Source organism: Dama dama, chromosome 11 (assembly GCF_033118175.1).
Source record: "Dama dama isolate Ldn47 chromosome 11, ASM3311817v1, whole genome shotgun sequence".
Classification (NCBI taxonomy): domain Eukaryota; kingdom Metazoa; phylum Chordata; class Mammalia; order Artiodactyla; family Cervidae; genus Dama; species Dama dama.
Window position 1 is genome coordinate 92,349,197 of NC_083691.1, and position 17,651 is coordinate 92,366,847.

Sequence of the window (17,651 nt, forward strand, 5' to 3'; positions counted from 1 at the left end):
CATGAGGTACACATTAAGATATTAGGAGCTACTGGCGGTATAGTCCATTGTATACTGACAGCATGTGGTGAACGCTGATTGACAGTGAGAGAATAAGGCAGACCTGCAGAGAGCGGACAGGAGAGGCAAGGAGCCCCAGGTGGTGCTGGCGGTGGTCCTGACCTTAGCTGTAGCCCTGTCCTTTCTGCAGTTTGGCTTTACAGCCCTTCCTTTAATATGTGTAATCCCGTGTTGTCCTAGTAATGCACATGTGTATCAGTTATCTATTGCTGCATAAAAGTTTATCCCATAATGTTATAGTTGCAAACAACAAACATTATCTCACAGTTTCTATCAGTCAGCAACTGAGGAGTAGCCTAGCTGAGTAGTTCTGGCTGTTTGCAGTCAAGGTGTCATCTGGGACTGCTGGCAGGCCTACTTCACTGACTGTTGGAGACTCCTGGTTCCTCATCACCTGGACCTCTCTACAGGCTGCTTGAGTGTCCTCACAATATGGCAGCTCCTTCCCCCAGAGCAAAGCTGTCCAAGAGAGCAAGGAGGAGGCCACAATGCCTTTTATGACCTGGTCTCTGCAGCTGTACACTGTCACTTCCACTTTAATCTGTTCTTTAGAAGCAGATCACTGTGTCCAGCCCACCCTCAAGAGGATAATTAGGCTCCACACAAGTAATCAACGTGTATCTAATTCTGTGGTCTCTCTGTTCTCCCCCACCCCTGCCTTCTTCGTGTCTCTGCAACCTAGGTGTTTCCTCACTACACCACCTGAAAGCTGTCCTCCAGGGTGTGTAGCTCTTTCAGGGGTGCCTTGGGCCCTTAGTTCTCTTTTATCCTTTCTTATCAACTCTGATAGAACTGAATGAATCTATTCCCTGTAAAAGTCAGTTCTGCCTTGGCAGGACACCAATCCCTCCCCTATACTGTGGGGTTAGACAACAATTTTAAACCAAAAAATGAGGGCACAGTATGTGAACAGAATATTTAAAATTTGTGCTGCTCCAGAGCTCAAAGTTGTTTTACCTACATACTTTTATTTCTTAGGGAGGTAAGAGGAATCCTAAGAACTAATAGTGACCAATGATTTATCTGGTGGTCAGTTCCATGGAACACACAGGAGTTTCAGGAAGGAGTAGATGGTCAACCTCCCATCGCCATGGTGACAGGTCACGTGGAGGATTGAGTGGCAGTGGATGGGATTTCTCAGCTGTCCAGCGGGGAGGCGGGAGCAGGAAGCAGGAGCTGCACGCCCTGTGCAGGGCAGGTGCGCCCACCAGGGCTCTGGTTTGTAAGCATCAGACACTGACTAGGCCAATGTGAGCAGAAAAGAACTTAGTGAAAGGACCTGGGGGTAATCGTAGAATTTCTGGGAACACTGATGAAGCGGCTTCTGAAAATGGACTGGAAGAGGAAGACAAAGCCCAAATCATGCTGCAGACAGTGTGACTACCACCATGGACTCCGGAGATGGTGGCCGATGACACAGACACCTCCCAGGACACTGGACATTGCTGCCACAGCTGCCAAAATGGACACGCCACTGCCCCTGCTTCACAGCGTCCCTTGCTCCCAGTGCAGAGCTCAAGGCGGATCCATCTGATTGGCTGAGTCTAGGTCATCTGTCTGTGCCTTCTTTGCCAGGGAGCTAGGAAAGCAAGGCTTTTCAGCTTCTGTTATGGCAGGTGGGCTCAACCTTCCACCAGGGCGCAAAGGGTGCGGGATCTTCAGACTTGAAGAAGACCCTAACCTGGCAACCAACACTCCTCAGAGTCTACTCCAGGAAGTAAGAAACTTGAGGGTCCAGAATCATTCTGGTAAGAAGTTTGGAGGGAAAGGGAAAGACAGTGGTAAACTAAGGGAGGAGCAAAACCAGAGTCTTTCCTTTCTTTTCGGTACGATTAAGGGACCTGAGCAGTTTCATAGAGGAGAAGAAAAAACAAAGTTTCTTGACAAGGAAGCTTGCACTCCATTCTGCCTCTAGCATCAGGACAGAACTGTTCAAAAGACAAGATCACTTTGAATAAAAGGACATGTTTCTGAAATAAAGGAACTAAAAGTATTACTCATGACCCTTCAAAAATTTCATATAGTCTTTCTTGGTCTGCGTCTATTAATTACATTATCCCCATGTTAAGAATGTTGCCTAGGCACAGAGCAGGATTCAGTAAATATTTTGTAATGAAAAAAATTTTACTTATCTGTTGCCTTTAATTTAATATCTAAATAGATACCATATTCTTTTATAATTACAATATGGAAATGTCTATGAACAAAATAGATAAACTTTTTGTCATATGCTGAGGAAAGAACGGTGGTAGTAAGATTCATCCAAAGTTTTTGCAGCAGCAGCAACGCAGCAAGCGTGTGGTCAGTGTTTGGGGACAGAGGTAAATATCCGCAATCCATGCATACCTTTGATTTCTTCTTTTAGTGCCTAGGGAAGCAGAAGAGCATCATCATTGTTTTGTATTTGACACTGATTACAGTGAGTCTCTACTGGAATATTTTTATATATTAATAGCTTTATCTCTGTAGGACACTTTGCACACACACTTTCTTTAAACAATCTTAACCTTTTTTTTTTGGAAAACACTTTTCTTGGAATCGCTATTTAAGTTGGCTCAAAAATCAAAAGGCATAAAAAAGCATGTCCTGAAGTCTCCCTCCCACAGGTGTCCCCCAGTTTCCACCTCCCTCCCAAATATAAAACTGTTGTTACTTGCATGTGTATCTTTGTGAGAATTTAAGAAAATGCATGTTCAAGTTAATATGAATATATATTCCACTGCACTACCTTTTTAAGCCACAAATGATAGCATTTCAAACACTGTTCTACACTGTTTTCCCCTCACACAGGATCTTTCTGTATCAGGCATAGAGCACAGCCTCATTCTTTTCTGGGTCAGCACAGTGTTCCATTATATGCATTCTAACTTTCTAGGCTGCCCCAGTGAAGGACTTTTAGGCTGCTCCTTGTGTTTTGCTTTTTGAGCAAAGAACAGCTGTTTTTTAAAACCACACCGAGAAGGCTTCCCTGGTGGCTCAGTGGTAAAGAATTCGCCTGCCCACGCAGGAGATGTGGGTTTGATCCCTGATGCAGGAAGGTCCCACATGCTGCGGAGCAACTGAGCCCATGCACGTTAACTCCCGAGCCTGAGCTCTAGAGCCTGAGAACCGCAACCGCTGAACCCCGTGCAGCCTGGAGCCTTGCCGCACAAGAGAAGCCCCCACTCTCCATGACTAGAGAAAAGCCCTTGCAGCAACCAAGACCCAGCTTAGCCAAAAATAAATAAATGAAACAAAATTATATTAAAAAAAAACAACCCACACTGGGAGCTCCCTGGTGGTTTAGTAGTTAAGATTCAGCACTTTCACAACAGAGGCCTGGGTTCAACCCCTGGTTGAGGAACTTGAGATTTAGCAAGCTGAGCAGCATGGGCAAAATTTTTAAAAATTACTTGAATAAAAGAAAAAATATATGTAGCTTCATGTAAAAATATTTTAAAAAATAAAACCATGTTCACCAGCACCAATTCCCCAATTTTACTCTAGATCAGAATAAATAACGTTGTAAATTAAGAGATTTGTTTAAGGCTACAAATGATGTCAGGGCCCAAGTGTAAATGAGGAACCACAATCAAATAGATATTTAGTCCCTGCAGCCCCAGGAGATAAGCTGCAGGACCTGAATGGGGCCGGAGGTCAGGCTCAGGCCTTCCTGCCCTGCCAACCCTGCCCCAGTGGTTGTGGGCCTGGCTGCGTAGCTGCTCCAGGTTAAAAGTACACCAATACCAGGAGATGAATTCTCTGAAATGGAAAGTCTTTCAGGCATTAAACATTTAATTTCTCTGTAAAATAGTAACCAAACCCAGGCCAGCTCTCCTTTCCTTCTATCAACTATGCTCCAATATAAAATAAAATTTACAAAAAAAGAAAACAGACGCAGGGCTGGCCTGCACAGTCAGATTCCTAGGGCAACGACAGACAAGTGAGCAAGGTTCTCCAGCAAGGATGGGACCAGAGAGACCAGTAGGGGCCCAAAGGAAACTTTGAGCCCAAGGTGATATAGATGACATTCTCCCAAGTGGAGGAAAGTGCCGTCATGCCCCTTGGACTTGGTGCAGGTTCCTCGCAGTGCTTACAGGTAAGATGATGGTGATGGCAGCTGACATTGATGAAGGGTTCACCGTGTGGCAGACACTCTTCCCAGTGCTTTACATGACTTTACCACTAATCCTTGAAAGAGCCCTTTGAGGCAAATCCTGTTACTCTCCCTGTTACAAATTAGGAAACTGAGGCAAAGGGAGGTTATGTAACTTGCTCAGTCACACAGCAGTCACAAGAAAGCGGCAGTGCCCAGATCTGAAATGTGGGCAGTCTAACTCCAGAACCTACATCCTTGTGACCAGGGCTTCAGGCCAGGGGATGTGCTGTAATTAACAGACCCTCTAGGAGCCCAGTTACACTAGGCAGCCTGAGTAGTTTTGATAACAAAACCCAAAGTTCTACCAGCTGGGGGTGATCTGGGCCAGCCAGGTCTTCTTGCCTTGTCATCTACCTTGGCCCCAATCCCTGGGGTCACAAGGGGCTGGCAGTGCTTCTGGAGGACAGAACTGGTTGCGGTTGCACCTCAGACCGCCCAGTGACCACCAGCATGCCCCAGGGCCTTCTGTGCCCACAGCCAGGGGATCTGAAGATGGATCCAACAAGGAACCAGAGTATCCATGGACCTAAGTATCTAGGACACAAGGCAGGAAAGGCTGGATTCAGAGGGTGGAGGGCATTTATTCCCTGCTAGGCAGGTGGGGAGGCAGCATGTGAGCCTAGCAAAGAAGTGAGGGAGGGGCAGCCCAGGCAGGAGGTCTGATCTGGGCAAAGGGCCGGAAGCATGGAGAGACCAATGGGCAGGGGCCAGAGGGAGGGTCCATGCCAAGAAGGGTGGGAAAGGCCTGGAAGAGTTGTTTGGAACACCTGGACTGGACTTTCATGGCCAGAGCTGTGCTTTACAAAAGTTAAACTAGGTTATAAAGTCCAATTTTCCAGAATGATAAACACACTGATGGAGGGGTGAGCTTATAGACACAGGTGCAAGGGTCAAGGCTGGTATAAACTGCAAGCAAAATAAGCATAGATCATGAATACACTGGGCCTTAACCAGGTTAAATCTGATGTTCCAGCCCCCTGCTATTGTCATTGGGTCTGGGACAGCTGGAGCAGCTCTCAATCAGGCCATGCCTCCATTTACCTACCTGTAAAGTAGTCCTAAAAGAGGCTTAAATGAAACCTTCAAATCTACAAGAACATGTACCTTTTATTGTCTTATGTTTACAAACACTATTCAATATGCAATAATAACAGTAAACATTGGTAGTACTATACAGGGAAATATAAAATAACTATTGGGTGGCCTGTTTTCAATTTTGAGTAAAATTCGTATTTGCCTACAATACAATCCCAGATAGCTTCAGTTTATGTTTTTCTGAGATCCGGAGTCCTGCTCACATGATGTGAACTGCACTGTGCTTTCCTAGGATGGGGAGTACAATGCTGTCTCCACCTGCAGGCCCTTTCAGATGCAGAGATGTGACAAAGCAGCACTGCTGCCTCTACTGACCTGATTAACCATCTGGTGCTGCTGGACAGTTCTCTTCTCTTTAAATTCTTCTGATTCAATTTTAATTTCATACATTGCCCCACAGCCTCCTGAAATAAATGTCATTTGAAAGTGTTTTGGTTATTAAGTTACAGCAACCACAGTTCCTTATGTCCTTGAATAAGTACCACACAATCCAAAGAAGGTCTGAATGTCATCATTCAGCAGAAAGCTGCTAAGATTGTTAGATGATCATGGCTTACAATCTGATCCCGCCCTCCTCCTGGCAGGCTGCCTCAATCCCAAATGTGCTCTTCCTTCTGCAAAGCGCTTGTATTCCCCAGCATTACTGCTTCCAGGATAGGAAAGATAAGGCACAAGACATGCAAAGCCTAAGAAATGTCAGTTGTCCTACTAGTTCCTTTTATTAAGCCAGCAAATGCCATGGAAGAAGACGGGAGGGACTGAATTTCAATGTCCCACTTCCTAAAGGACCAGCAATTGGTATTTTTAAAAATGCAAAAACACATGAAAATCTGACTTGAAAACCACGTGCAGTCATATCTGAAAGTAAAGGAATAAGGAAGTGTGAGAGAGATGATCTGAATGCTATCATTCAGCAGAAAGCTGAATGATATGAACACAGCATTACAATGAACAGTGAAGATGTGCTAATCACAGAGCTGGGCTCTCCAGGACCCCTGGTCTACAAGCTGCATTAAGGGTTTCCCCCTGGGCTGTGGCCGGTAAGGGACAGCTCTCAAGGCAGAGTTTGTCTGGACCCATCTACCCCTAGACCAAGCTTTGTCTCCATGTGGCTTGAGAGCTAGGGCTGATGAATGATAACAATAAAATGTGCTGCTAGGACTTCCCTGGTGGTCCAGTGGCTAAGACTCTGTGCTCCCTATCCCGGGGGCCTGGGTTCGATCCCTGGTCAGTTAACTAGAGCCCACATGCTGCAACCTGACACAAACAAATAAATAAAAAAATAAAATGTGCTGCTCTAGCATGAAACAACTCAGCAAGAAAGTGCCATTCATTCAATAGGCTTTGTTAAGCTTTTCTTATATGTTCTAGGAGACTAAACGTTGGCTAAACCAAGGTTCCCAGCCTTGATCCCCTTTCTGCACTCTACCCAGGACTAGGCAGAGCCAGACCAGAGGTCAAGTTCCAGCTCCGCCCTAACTGGGCCTGTGGCAGGTACAGGACTGGTGACATCAAGACCTCAGCATTGCCCTGGGACCCCTGCAGGGGGCTCACTCAACCTGCCATTCTGACAGATCTTTAGATTGGTTCATTTCCTATAGTGACCAGGATAAAAGGACTCTCTGAACTTTCTCCTGATCCTTATAAATGTTATGTTCTGAGAAGCCAGTGAGCCCTAGAGCAATGGAGACTGATAAAGACTGTCTGGGTGTGGGAATCGCCAACTCGTCCACATGCGTGTCTGGATAAAGGCCTTATCTTTCCCGTCCAATGGGGGCAGACGTTGATTGCCCAGCCTGCTCCTGATACACAGTCAGCCTGAACTTCTGAGGCCCCAGCGGCCATTCGAGAAAGGCAGGGCCTGGTCAGGGCTGGTCACTGGGCTCAGGACAGTCTCCCTGGGTCCTGGTCCTGCTGCTGCCTCCCTGTAAAGGGCCAGGCAAGTTCTTTGGCTTCTCTGGACTCAATCTTCCTGGAATCTGTTCCAGCTCTGGCATTCTAGGGTGTCAGAAGAATGTGGGGAAATTAAATTCTGGCTCATCTCAAAGTCAAACTAAAGACTGGAGCTGAGCCCCAGGGTGACTGAGAGGAGTCTAATCTGAGCCGGGCCAGGTTGGCAACCCTGAGTCCCCTGAGTTCCCCGCTGAAATCTCTGCATTCCCACCTCCACCCCTTCCGGGAGGAGAGGCCAAGGTCGATCTGTCCAAAACCCACACATACTGAGAAGCCACTGGTGGTGAGTACCAGTCCCCTGCCCTGTTCCCCTCCGGCAAGTAACATCCTACCAAACTCTGTGGGAGAGATGAGAGCAAACCTTACCCGAAATGTCAGTGACTTTGATAGCTGTAGCTCGAGGAAACTTTTCTTTGAGAATCTGGGTCACTTTGAGCTCCCCCTCAGTCTGTGAGGCAAAGGTGCGCTGGGCCCAGTGGAGAAGAGGAAGCTGCCGCAGAACAGAGGAGAGTCACTGTGCAGGCCCCTCTGACCTCCCCTGTGAGGCAGGGCCCTGGGCTAAATTGGGAGGACTGCGTGGCATCAGATGTCCATTGAAGTTCCCCAGGATGCAGAATAAACTTTTTTTGAGCGAGGAGTGGAATTGTAAATAACTAACTTGGACTCCAGAGATAACAAGGCCCCTAAGTTAATTCAACAGATGTTTATTCCTCACGACAGTGACACCCTATCATGAAGACAGCTTTAGTGAGGTGCCTGAAGTGCCAAGTGATATGCCCAAGGTTGGATCCCATAGTAAGATGCAGACCAGGAGAGGCCAGGCATGCCCTGCTTGGGCAAGCATGCCGCTGACCATGTGCTAATGGGAGCAAACAGCACCCACCCTTCAGGCCTGATTAACATTCCACATTCTCTCCAGTGGGTATAACCCTGTGACCTACTGCTATAAGGCAGCTATTCTCTGCAATCCTTACTGGAAAGAAGAAACAGAATTCTGTGAAAGGACCTGAAAGAGGAACATTTTTAGATTATTTACCATTGGAAGTAACATTCTTCCCTCCCCCAATGGCTACCCTAAGGAGCCAGTGCTTCTGATGGGAATGTGTCTCAACCCTTAGGGATGAAGACGCAGAAAATCATGTCAGCAGCCCCTTGGCTAGGGTAAGCACATGCTGAAAAGAGAGACTGAAAATAGCATGGCAGGGACTTCCCTGGAGATCCAGTGGCTAAGACTCTGCACTTCCAATGGAGGGGGCCTGGGTTCAGTCCCTGGTGGGGGAACTAGATCCCACATGCAGCAACTAAGAGTCTGCATGCTGCAACTAAAGCTCCTGTATGCTGCAGCAAAGATAAAAAATTCTGCATGCTTCAGCTAAGACCCAGTGCAGCCTAACAAATAAGTAAAAATAAATATTGAAAAAAAGAAAATAAAGTATGGCAGGGCTTCAGTGTCAGATTTTGGACTTTTTACACAGTCTTCTTGATGCCAATGTAACAATGCCTTTTGAAGCAAGTCAGGAAAGATTCCCAGATAAGAGTATCCTTAAAAAGGGAGTAGTGCCAGGCTCCCTGGCTGGAGGAGGATGGTGGGTGGAGTGCTGTTCACCACATGCTGGTGCTGAAGCTACCATCCCTTCACCCCCTCAGTCTTGCCCATCTTCAGGCCTTTTCTGATGGCCTAGAGTAGGGTCCTGTGTTATAGAACCTCAGAGCACCTTCTTTAAAATACCCTGTGCACTGACTCTTTCACCAATTGGTCTTAGAGGCCAAGACATGGGTCTGTCCTGCTATTGTAGTCTTCCAGAACTGACACCGGGCAGGCCCTCAGGAGAACTTGAGTGATGGGTGAATGAATGAGCAGGGGGAAATATCCACACAATTCAGGGCATATGTATTGTGCTGTCATTTGCTCAGTTGTGTCTGACTCTTTGCGACCCCAGGGACTGGAGCCCGCCAGGCTCCTCTGGCCTTGAGGATTCTCCAGGCAAGAATACTGGAGTGGGTTGCCATGCTCTCCTCCAGGGGATCTTCCCAAGCCAGGGATCGAACCCAGGTTCTCCGCATTGCAGGCGGACTGTTTCCCGGCTGAGCCACCAGAGAAAACCGGCATATGTACTAGGCACCCCCAAAGAAGTCCTGATTCTAGCAGGCAGCTGAAATGCAGGTCAGGAGATAGATCTGGAGGGAGACTGACTGCTGTTCAGAGGGACAGAATCTTATGTTGTGGACCTGGGTAAGATTGGCTGGATCGCAGACCTCCTCTGAAAACGGTGCCCTGGGGGCGGGGCTGGGGGCAAAGGCAGAGGGTAGCCAGGTGGCAGGCAGCGCAGCAGTCACTAAAGGGTGAGAGTGGGGTTAGCACTATGACTCTTTGGGAAAAGTCTTTCCCTCATCTCTGCTGATCTGCAGGCAGTGGCCTTTAAACCAGCAATCTACTGACAAAACCCCTGGAATGTCGATTGTCCATAATGAAAGTCACCAGCAGCAGTGCCTTTCATGCTTGGGGGAGGCAGGTCCAAGAGAAGGAGGAATGTGAGAGGAAAGCAAAAGAAATGGATGGAGTGAAGGAAGAATGAACCAGCAAGGGGGAGAAAAAATTAGGAGAACGTATGGTGAGTGCCCTCTACTGGCTCCCAACTCCAGGAGTGTGAGATTTGGAAAGGGTCAAGGTCACAGAAGCCAGGAGGACGTTCCGGAGTCCTGACTCAGTCACAGGAACCAGCACGCACTCCGCGACTCCAGGCTCTGACTCCCGTGTCTTCGGCTCAGTAAACCGACATTGCTTTTTCCGTGCCTGCTGGATTACGACTGTTTAGGTATCCGTTCCCCTCGGCCTCAACCCCCACCCCCTTGGGGAGCTCCCCCAGCACACGCCGGGCCTGACACTTCTCTCAGTACCCGTAGCCGGGGCCACTGAATGAATGAACCAGCAAATCAATGAATGAGAGAAAGGAGGCGAAGCCCCTGGCCCGGCGCGTCGCCCTCCGCGGGCCGTCTCTCCAACCCCGGCCCGCCCCGCGGTCCCAGCGCAGTTCCTGCCCCGGGGCGAGTGGCTCGGTCCCCGTCCACGCTCACCCGGCGGGTTCCGCGAAGCAGAGGCCCTGCCGCGGCCGGGCTCCACGCCGCCATGCCCGGCCGACGCGGCCCGCCGTCCGAGGTCGCCGTGTCGCCCAAAAGACGCGGAGTCCGGGACCAGAGCCGCCGTCGCCACGGGCGAGGCCGCCCCCTGCTGTCCGGAGGCCGCGAGCCGCCCCGCACGCCCAGGACGCCCAGGGCCCCTACGTCTGCCTCCTAGCCCTCGCCCCCAGTGGGTCCTTCCGCCTCCGCCTAGAGCCTAGAAGCCGGTGCTCCGACTCTCCCCCGTCCCAAGGACCCTGGTGCCCTAAGTGGAACGCCCCCATTCCTACTCTCCACCAGAAAACCTGCTGCTAAACGGAGGAGCTTCGACTTCTCGCTCCATGAGGGAGCCGGGGGAGGATTTTAAGCAGGGGAGTCGTTTTCAGATTTGGGTTTAGAAAGATCATTGGCCCCTGCAAGAGCGGGGACAGTCGCAGTGGTCCAGAGACTAAAGGCCTGAACAGCAGCAGGAATGGGAGGAGTGGACTCAGACACCTGGGAGGTGAATGGACTGGAAGACAGTATTGGAGGGAGAGGGGGTGAAGGCGTCAGGGATGACTCTCAGGTTTCTGGCTTGGACAATGAAATGGGTAGAGGAGGACTAGGTTTGGGGTGAAGAGGGTCGACTAACTCAGTTTTGGATGTCCCTGAATTTAAAGTGCCTGCAGGAAATGGCTCAGCAGAAGAGCCACTGGAGCCACAGACCTTGGATAGCCTGGCAAACTCTTTGAGATGTTTTGCAAAATTCAAACACCACTCCCATCCGCTGGAAAGCTCAACCAGCAGATCAACTGGAAGCTAAGGAATGATATTGACCTTCCCTGACCCTCCTGACTTGAATCAACTAAAACTTTGACTCTTGACAACTTTTGCCCCCATTCTAGACTGAATTCTCCTCGACCAAGCCCTTTCATGAATGTGCAGATAACCTTAGCTTAAAATTTCTCTGCTTTTGCTCTTGGGGAGATACTGTGTTCTCTTTACTTGTTGGCTGATCACCAAGTCATGTTCAATCCTTTGCAGCCCCATGGACTGCAGCATGCTGGGCTTCCTTGTCCTTCACTATCTCCCAGAGTTTGCTCAAACTCATGTCCATTGTGTCAGTGAGGCCATCCAACCATCTCATCCTGTGTCACCCCAGCATCAGGGTCTTTTCCAATGACTCGGCTCTTCACATCAAGTGGCCAAAGTATCGGAGCTTCAGCTTCAGCGTAAGTCCTTCCAATGAATATTCAGGGTTTATTTCCTTTAGGATTGACTAGTTTGATTTCCTTGCTGTCCAAGGGACTCTCAAGTCTTCTACAGCACCAAAATTTGAAAGCATCAATTCTTCGGCACTTAGCTTTCTCAACTGAAATATAGCCTTCCTTATTACTGGACTGCTTGTACCTCCCTATGCAAACTGTGCAACAATATGGCTTATGTGGTAACCAACTCATCTTTTAAAGTCAGTTCAAGCCTTGTCTTCTGATCAGTCATAAATATTCTGTTCAGCACCACTAAAATAATCTGTCACAGAGAAACCTTTTGTCTCCTGTGGGTAGGTTGCCTAAGCCTGAAATAACCTTTTTACTTGCCTTTTAAGTCTTTTCATTTCTGTAGCCCTCTGGAACTCCCCTTTACTGGCTAGATGAGATGCTGCCTGAATTAACAGTCAATAAAGCCAATTAGATTTTTTAAATTTACTGTTGAATTTTGTCTTTTTGACCCTCATAATTTTTCCTTTCATCAGTGCTAATGCTCAATTGTATCCAACTCTTTGCAACCCCATGGACTGTAACCCGCCGGGCTCCTCTGTCCATGGGATTTCCCAGGCAAGAATACTGGAGTGGGTCGCCATTACTTCCTCCAGGGGATCTCCCTGACTCGGAGATTGAACCCATGTCTCCTGTAGCTCTGGCATTGGGCAGGTAGATTCTTTACCACTGGGAAGCCCCAATTTCTCCTTTGCATTACTGTTAATAGCCTCATTTTTTTTTTCCTTTGCTTGATTCTTTAACAATTAGAGTTGGTGGGATTAGGGATAATTTACAAACTTTCCATTTTTCTTCAGAGATGTAACTAAACTGCCAAAGATATTTCTTCCAGAGTATAGTGAAGAATCACCTCTTTGCTACTCAAAACAGGGAGGTCTCAATGAGGCAGACCATATCCCATGACCTAGGCTGGTTGATCAGATTTAGGGATTGGCTTAGAGTTGGTCACATGATCTGAGCCAGACTAATCAGAATTGGTCTAGAGACTTTGGGGAACTAAGGAAAATAAAGGATCATTTGCACCTGGGTTGCTAAACTGGTAGGTGTACTCTTGGGGACCATCTTTGTAACCATGTGGGTAGTGCCACAGTGGAAATGAAGCAGGCACAGAAGAAAGGAGAGCTGAGAAGAGATACACATTTGACATCATTTGTGCAACTGGAAACAAGCAGAGCCAGAACTGAACACTAAAGCAATTTTAATTGGTTTAGTTATTTTTAACTAAGAGACCAGTGTTAAATTCACTGAACTGCATTTGAAAAATTCCTTCTTTCCTTTGCTGAAAATCAGTACTTTTGCTCCAACATTCTTCACATAACATAACAGTAGCTCACTTCTTTTTTTTCTCCTGGCTGTGTTGGGTCTTCATTGTAGCCTGCGGACCTCTCTTGCTGCAGAGGAGGCAGGCACAGTAGTCGTGGCCCACGAGGCCATGAGCTTAGCTGCCCCATGGCAACTGGGATTTTAGTTCCCCGAGGGGATTGAACCTATGTTCCCTACATTAGAAAGCAATTTCTTAACCCCTAGATCCAACCAGTCCATCCTAAAGGAGATCAGTCCTGAGTGTTCATTGGAAGGACTGATGCTGAAGCTCAAACTCCAATACTTTGACCACCTCAAGAGTTGACTCATTGGAAAAGACCCTGATGCTGGGAGGGATTGGGGGCAGGAAGAGAAGGGACGACAGAGGATGAGATGGCTGGATGGCATTACCAACTGGATGGACATGAGTTTGAGTCCATCAAGTCCAGGAGTTGGTGATGGACAGGGAGGCCTGGCGTGCTGCAATTCATGGGGTCGCAAAGAGTCGGACATAACTGAGCAACTGAACTGAACCGGATCACCTGGGGAGTGGTTATTTTGGACTATCTGCTTTAGTATCTTCCTCCTACCCTCAGTTTTTGGAATTGCTGTTGGAGCCACCTGAAATGAAAACTTGTCCATTATTTGCTTAATTAAAATCCTTCAGAGTCATCACCTAAAAGTGAAAAACTCAAGTTCTTTCATTTGACTTACCTCTACCTACCTGTCCAATTGAAATATATCCTTCACTAATACTGGACTGCTTGACTTCCCTATACAAACTATGCAAAAATTCTGTTATGTTGTAACCACCCATCTTTTAAGGCAGTGCAGGTTTTGTCTCCTCCAGGGAGCCACCTGACTCAGGGTCTTTTCCAGTGAGTCGGCTCTTCCTATCAGGTAGCCAAAGTATTAGAGCTTCAGCTTCAGCATCAGTCCTTTGAATTAATATTCAGGGTTAATTTCTTTTAGGGTTGACTGGTTTGATCTCCCTTCTGTCCAAGGGACTCTCAAGAGTCTTCTCCAGCACCACAATTTGAACCCATCAATTCTTCCATGATCAGCCTTCTTTACGGTCCAACTCTCTCATCCGTACATGACTACTGGAAAAACCATGGCTGTGACGATGTGGACCTTAGTTGGCAAAGTGATGTCTTTGCTTTTTAATACACTGTCTAGGTTTGTCATAACTTTCCTTCCAAGGAGCAAGCGTCTTTCAATTTCATGGCTGCAGTCACCATCCACAATGATTTTGGAGCCCAAGAAAATAAGATCTGCCACTGCTTCCACTTTTCCCCTTCTATTTGCCATAAAGTAATGGGACAGATGCCATGATCTCAGTTTTTTGAATGCTGAGTTTTAAGCCACCTTTTCTACTCTCACCTTCAAGAGGCTCATTAGTTCCTCTTCACTTTCTGCCATTAGAGTGCTATCATATGCATATCTGAGGTTGCTATTTCTCCCGGCAATCTTGATTCCAGTTTGTGATTCATCCAGCCTGGCATTTTGTATGATGTACTCTGGGTATAAGTTAAATAAAAAGGGTGACAACATAAACCCTTGTACTCCTTTCCCAGTTTTGAACCAGTCAGTTGTTCCATGCAAGGTTCTAATTGCTGCTTTTTGACCTGCATACAGGTTTCTCAAGAGACAGGTAAGATGGTCTGGTACGCCCATCTCTTTAAGAATTTTCCAGTTTGTTGTGATTCACACAGTCAAAGGTTGTGGTGTAGTCAATGAAGCAGAAGTAGATGTGTTGCTGGAATTTCCTTGCTTTCTCTATGATCCAACAAATGTTGGCAATTTTCTAAACCCAGTTTGTACATCTGGAATTTCTTGGTTCACATACTGCTGGAGCCTACCTTGAAGGATTTTGAGGATGATCTTGTTAAGCATGTGGAGTGGGTACAACTTTTCTGTAGTTTGAACGTTCTCTGGCATTACCCTTCTCTGGGAATGGAGTGAAAACTGATCTTTTCCAGTCCTGTGGCCACTGCTGAATTTTCCACATTTGCTGACATATTGAGTGCAGCACTTTAACAGCACCATCTTTTAGGATTTGAAATAGCTCAGCTGGAATCCTGTCACCTCCAAGCTTCCTAAGGCCCCCTTGACTTCACACTCCAGGATGTCTGGCTTTAAGTGAGTCACTGCACCATCATGGGTATTCAGGTCATCAAGACCTTTTTTGTGTATTCTTCTGTGTGTTCTTGCCACCTCTTCTTAATCTCCTGCTGTTGTGCTGCGCTTAGTCTCTGAGTCATGTCCAACTCTTTGCGACCCCGTGGACTGTAGCCCACCAGGCTCCTCTGTCCTTGGGGAGTCTCCAGGCAAGAATACTAGAGTGGGTTGCCATGCCCTCCTCCAGGGGATCTTCCCAATTTTGGGATTGAACCCAGGTCTCCTGCATTGCAGGTGGATTTTTTCCTGTCTGAGCCATCAGGGAAGCCTCTCTACTTTTGTTAGGTCCTTACCATTTCTGTGTTTTACTGTGCCCATCCTTGCATGAAATGTTCCCTTGATATCTCCCAATTTTCTTGAATAGATCTCTAGTCTTTGCCAGTCTATTGTTTTCCTCTTTCTTTGCATTTTTCATTGAGGAAGGCCCTATCATCTCACCTTGCTATCCTCTGAAACACTGTATTCACTTGGCTGTATCTTTCCCTTTCTCCCTGGCTTTTCCTTTTGTTCTTTCCACAGCTATTTGTGAAGCCTCCTCAGACGACCACTTTGCCTTCTTATTTCTTTTTGGGGGGATGGTTTTGGTCACTGCCTCCTGTCAGGCACTCTGTCTATCAGACCTACTCCCTTGAATCTATTTGTCACCTCCACTGCATAATCATAAGGGATTTGATTCAGGTCATACCTGAATGGCCTAGTAGTTTTCTCTACTTTCTTTAATTTAAGCCTGAATTTGGCAATAAGGAGTTCATGTTCTGAGCCACAGTCAGCTCCGAGTCTTGTTTTTGCTGACTGTACAGAGCTTCTCTATCTTCGGCTGCAAAGAATATAATCAATCTGATTTCAGTATTGACCATCCAGTGATGTCCATGTGTAGAGTCATCTCTTGTGTTGTTGGAAGAGGGTGTTTGCTATGACCAGTGTGTTCTTGACAAAACTGTTAGCGTTTGCCCTGCTTCATTTTGTACTCCAAGGCCAAAATTGCCTGCTACTCCAGGTATCTCCTGACTTCCTACTTTTGCAGTCCAATCCCCTATGATAAAAAGGACATCTTTTTTTTTGGTGTTATTTCTAGAAGGCCTTGTAGGTCTTCATAGAACTGGTCAACTTCAGTTTCTTCAGCATCAGTGGTTGGGGCAGACTTGGATTAAATGAACCTAGATTATTGTTGTTTTTGTGATTGCATCCAAGTACTGCATTTTGGACTCTTTCGACTATGAGGGTTACTGCACTTCTTCTAAGGGATTCTTGCCCACAGTAATAGATATAACGGTCATATGAATTAAACTCTTCCATTCCCATCCATTTTCGTTCACTGATTCCTAAGATGTTGACATTCACTCTTGCTATCTCCTGCTTGACCACGTCCAGTGGACCTAACATTCCAGGTTCCTATGCAATACTGTTCTTTACATTATCAGATTCTACTTTCACCAACCAGTCACATCCACAACTGAGTCATTTCCCCTTTGGACCAGTGGCTTCATTCTTTGTGGAACTATTAGTAACTGTCCTCTGCTTAACCCCAGTGGCATATCTGACACTTTCTGACCTGGGGCTAATCTTCCAGGGTCATATCTTTTTGCCTTTTCATACTGTTCACGGTTCTCCCGTCAAGAACACTGGAGTGGTTTGCCATTCCCTCCTCCAGTGGACCATGTTTTGTCGTTACTCTCCACTATGACCCGTCCATCTTGGGTGGTCCCGCACAGCAGGGCTTGAAGCTTCACTGAGTTATGCAAGCCCCTTTGCCCCAACAAGACTGTAACCCATCAAGTTGTCTTTAACTTCATTCAGGACAGCTTTGTTAGACTGTGACAGCTGTAGCATGCATTTAAAAAGACACTATCAAAATTGGTGAATTTTTACGTAGCTATTTTAATACTGAACGTGGTCTGTCAGGTTTTGTGCTGGAGATTTCTCCCTGGATGATACTCCACAGTTGGGTAGACTAGCTGAAGTTGACAGTGATCAAATCAAGACATCAATTGAGAATAATGTTACATCAGGAGGGAGATAGTTGACATACTCAAAATACCAAATCAATCATTGAAAACCATTTGCACAAGCTTGGTTAATCACTTTGATGTTTGGGTTCCACATAAGTTAAGAAAAAAAAAAAAAAAAAAAAACTTTCTTGGGAGTCCTCTGTTATGAGCGATTTCTGGAAAACCAAATGATTAATTCCAAAAAGTACTGCTTCCAATTAGACCAACTGGAATTTTAGTCAACAGAAAACTCAATCTTCTAGGTTTCCTTGATAACCAGGTAAAAACTGCTACAGATTGGCTGGGAAGTTGATTCATCTGCCATATTCACCACATTGCACCTTCAGATTTCCATGTATTTCAGTCTTTACTAAATTCTCTGAATGAAAAAAAATTTCAATTCCCTGGAAGACTTTATGTAAAAGGAACCTGGGATAGTTCTTTGCTCAAAAAAGATACAAAGTTTTTGTAGATAGAATCACAAGTTGCCTGAAAAATGGCAAAAGGAAGTGGAACAAAATGGTGACTACATTGTAAAGTAGAAATGAAAAATGTGTATTT

At 46.6% G+C, this 17,651-nt stretch overlaps 1 protein-coding gene across 1 annotated transcript; it reads right to left on the reverse strand.

The window, feature by feature from the left end:
• Positions 1-2,163: 2,163 nt before the first annotated feature.
• Positions 2,164-10,447, reverse strand: BOLA3 (bolA family member 3). Its single transcript, XM_061155754.1, has 4 exons — positions 10,322-10,447; positions 7,613-7,736; positions 5,609-5,697; positions 2,164-2,428 (listed from the first exon to the last, which is right to left on the reverse strand). The coding sequence occupies exons 1-4, from the start codon at positions 10,373-10,375 to the stop codon at positions 2,363-2,365; spliced, it is 333 nt and encodes a 110-aa protein (XP_061011737.1). The 5' UTR covers positions 10,376-10,447; the 3' UTR covers positions 2,164-2,362.
• Between the last annotated feature and the right edge of the window lie 7,204 nt (positions 10,448-17,651).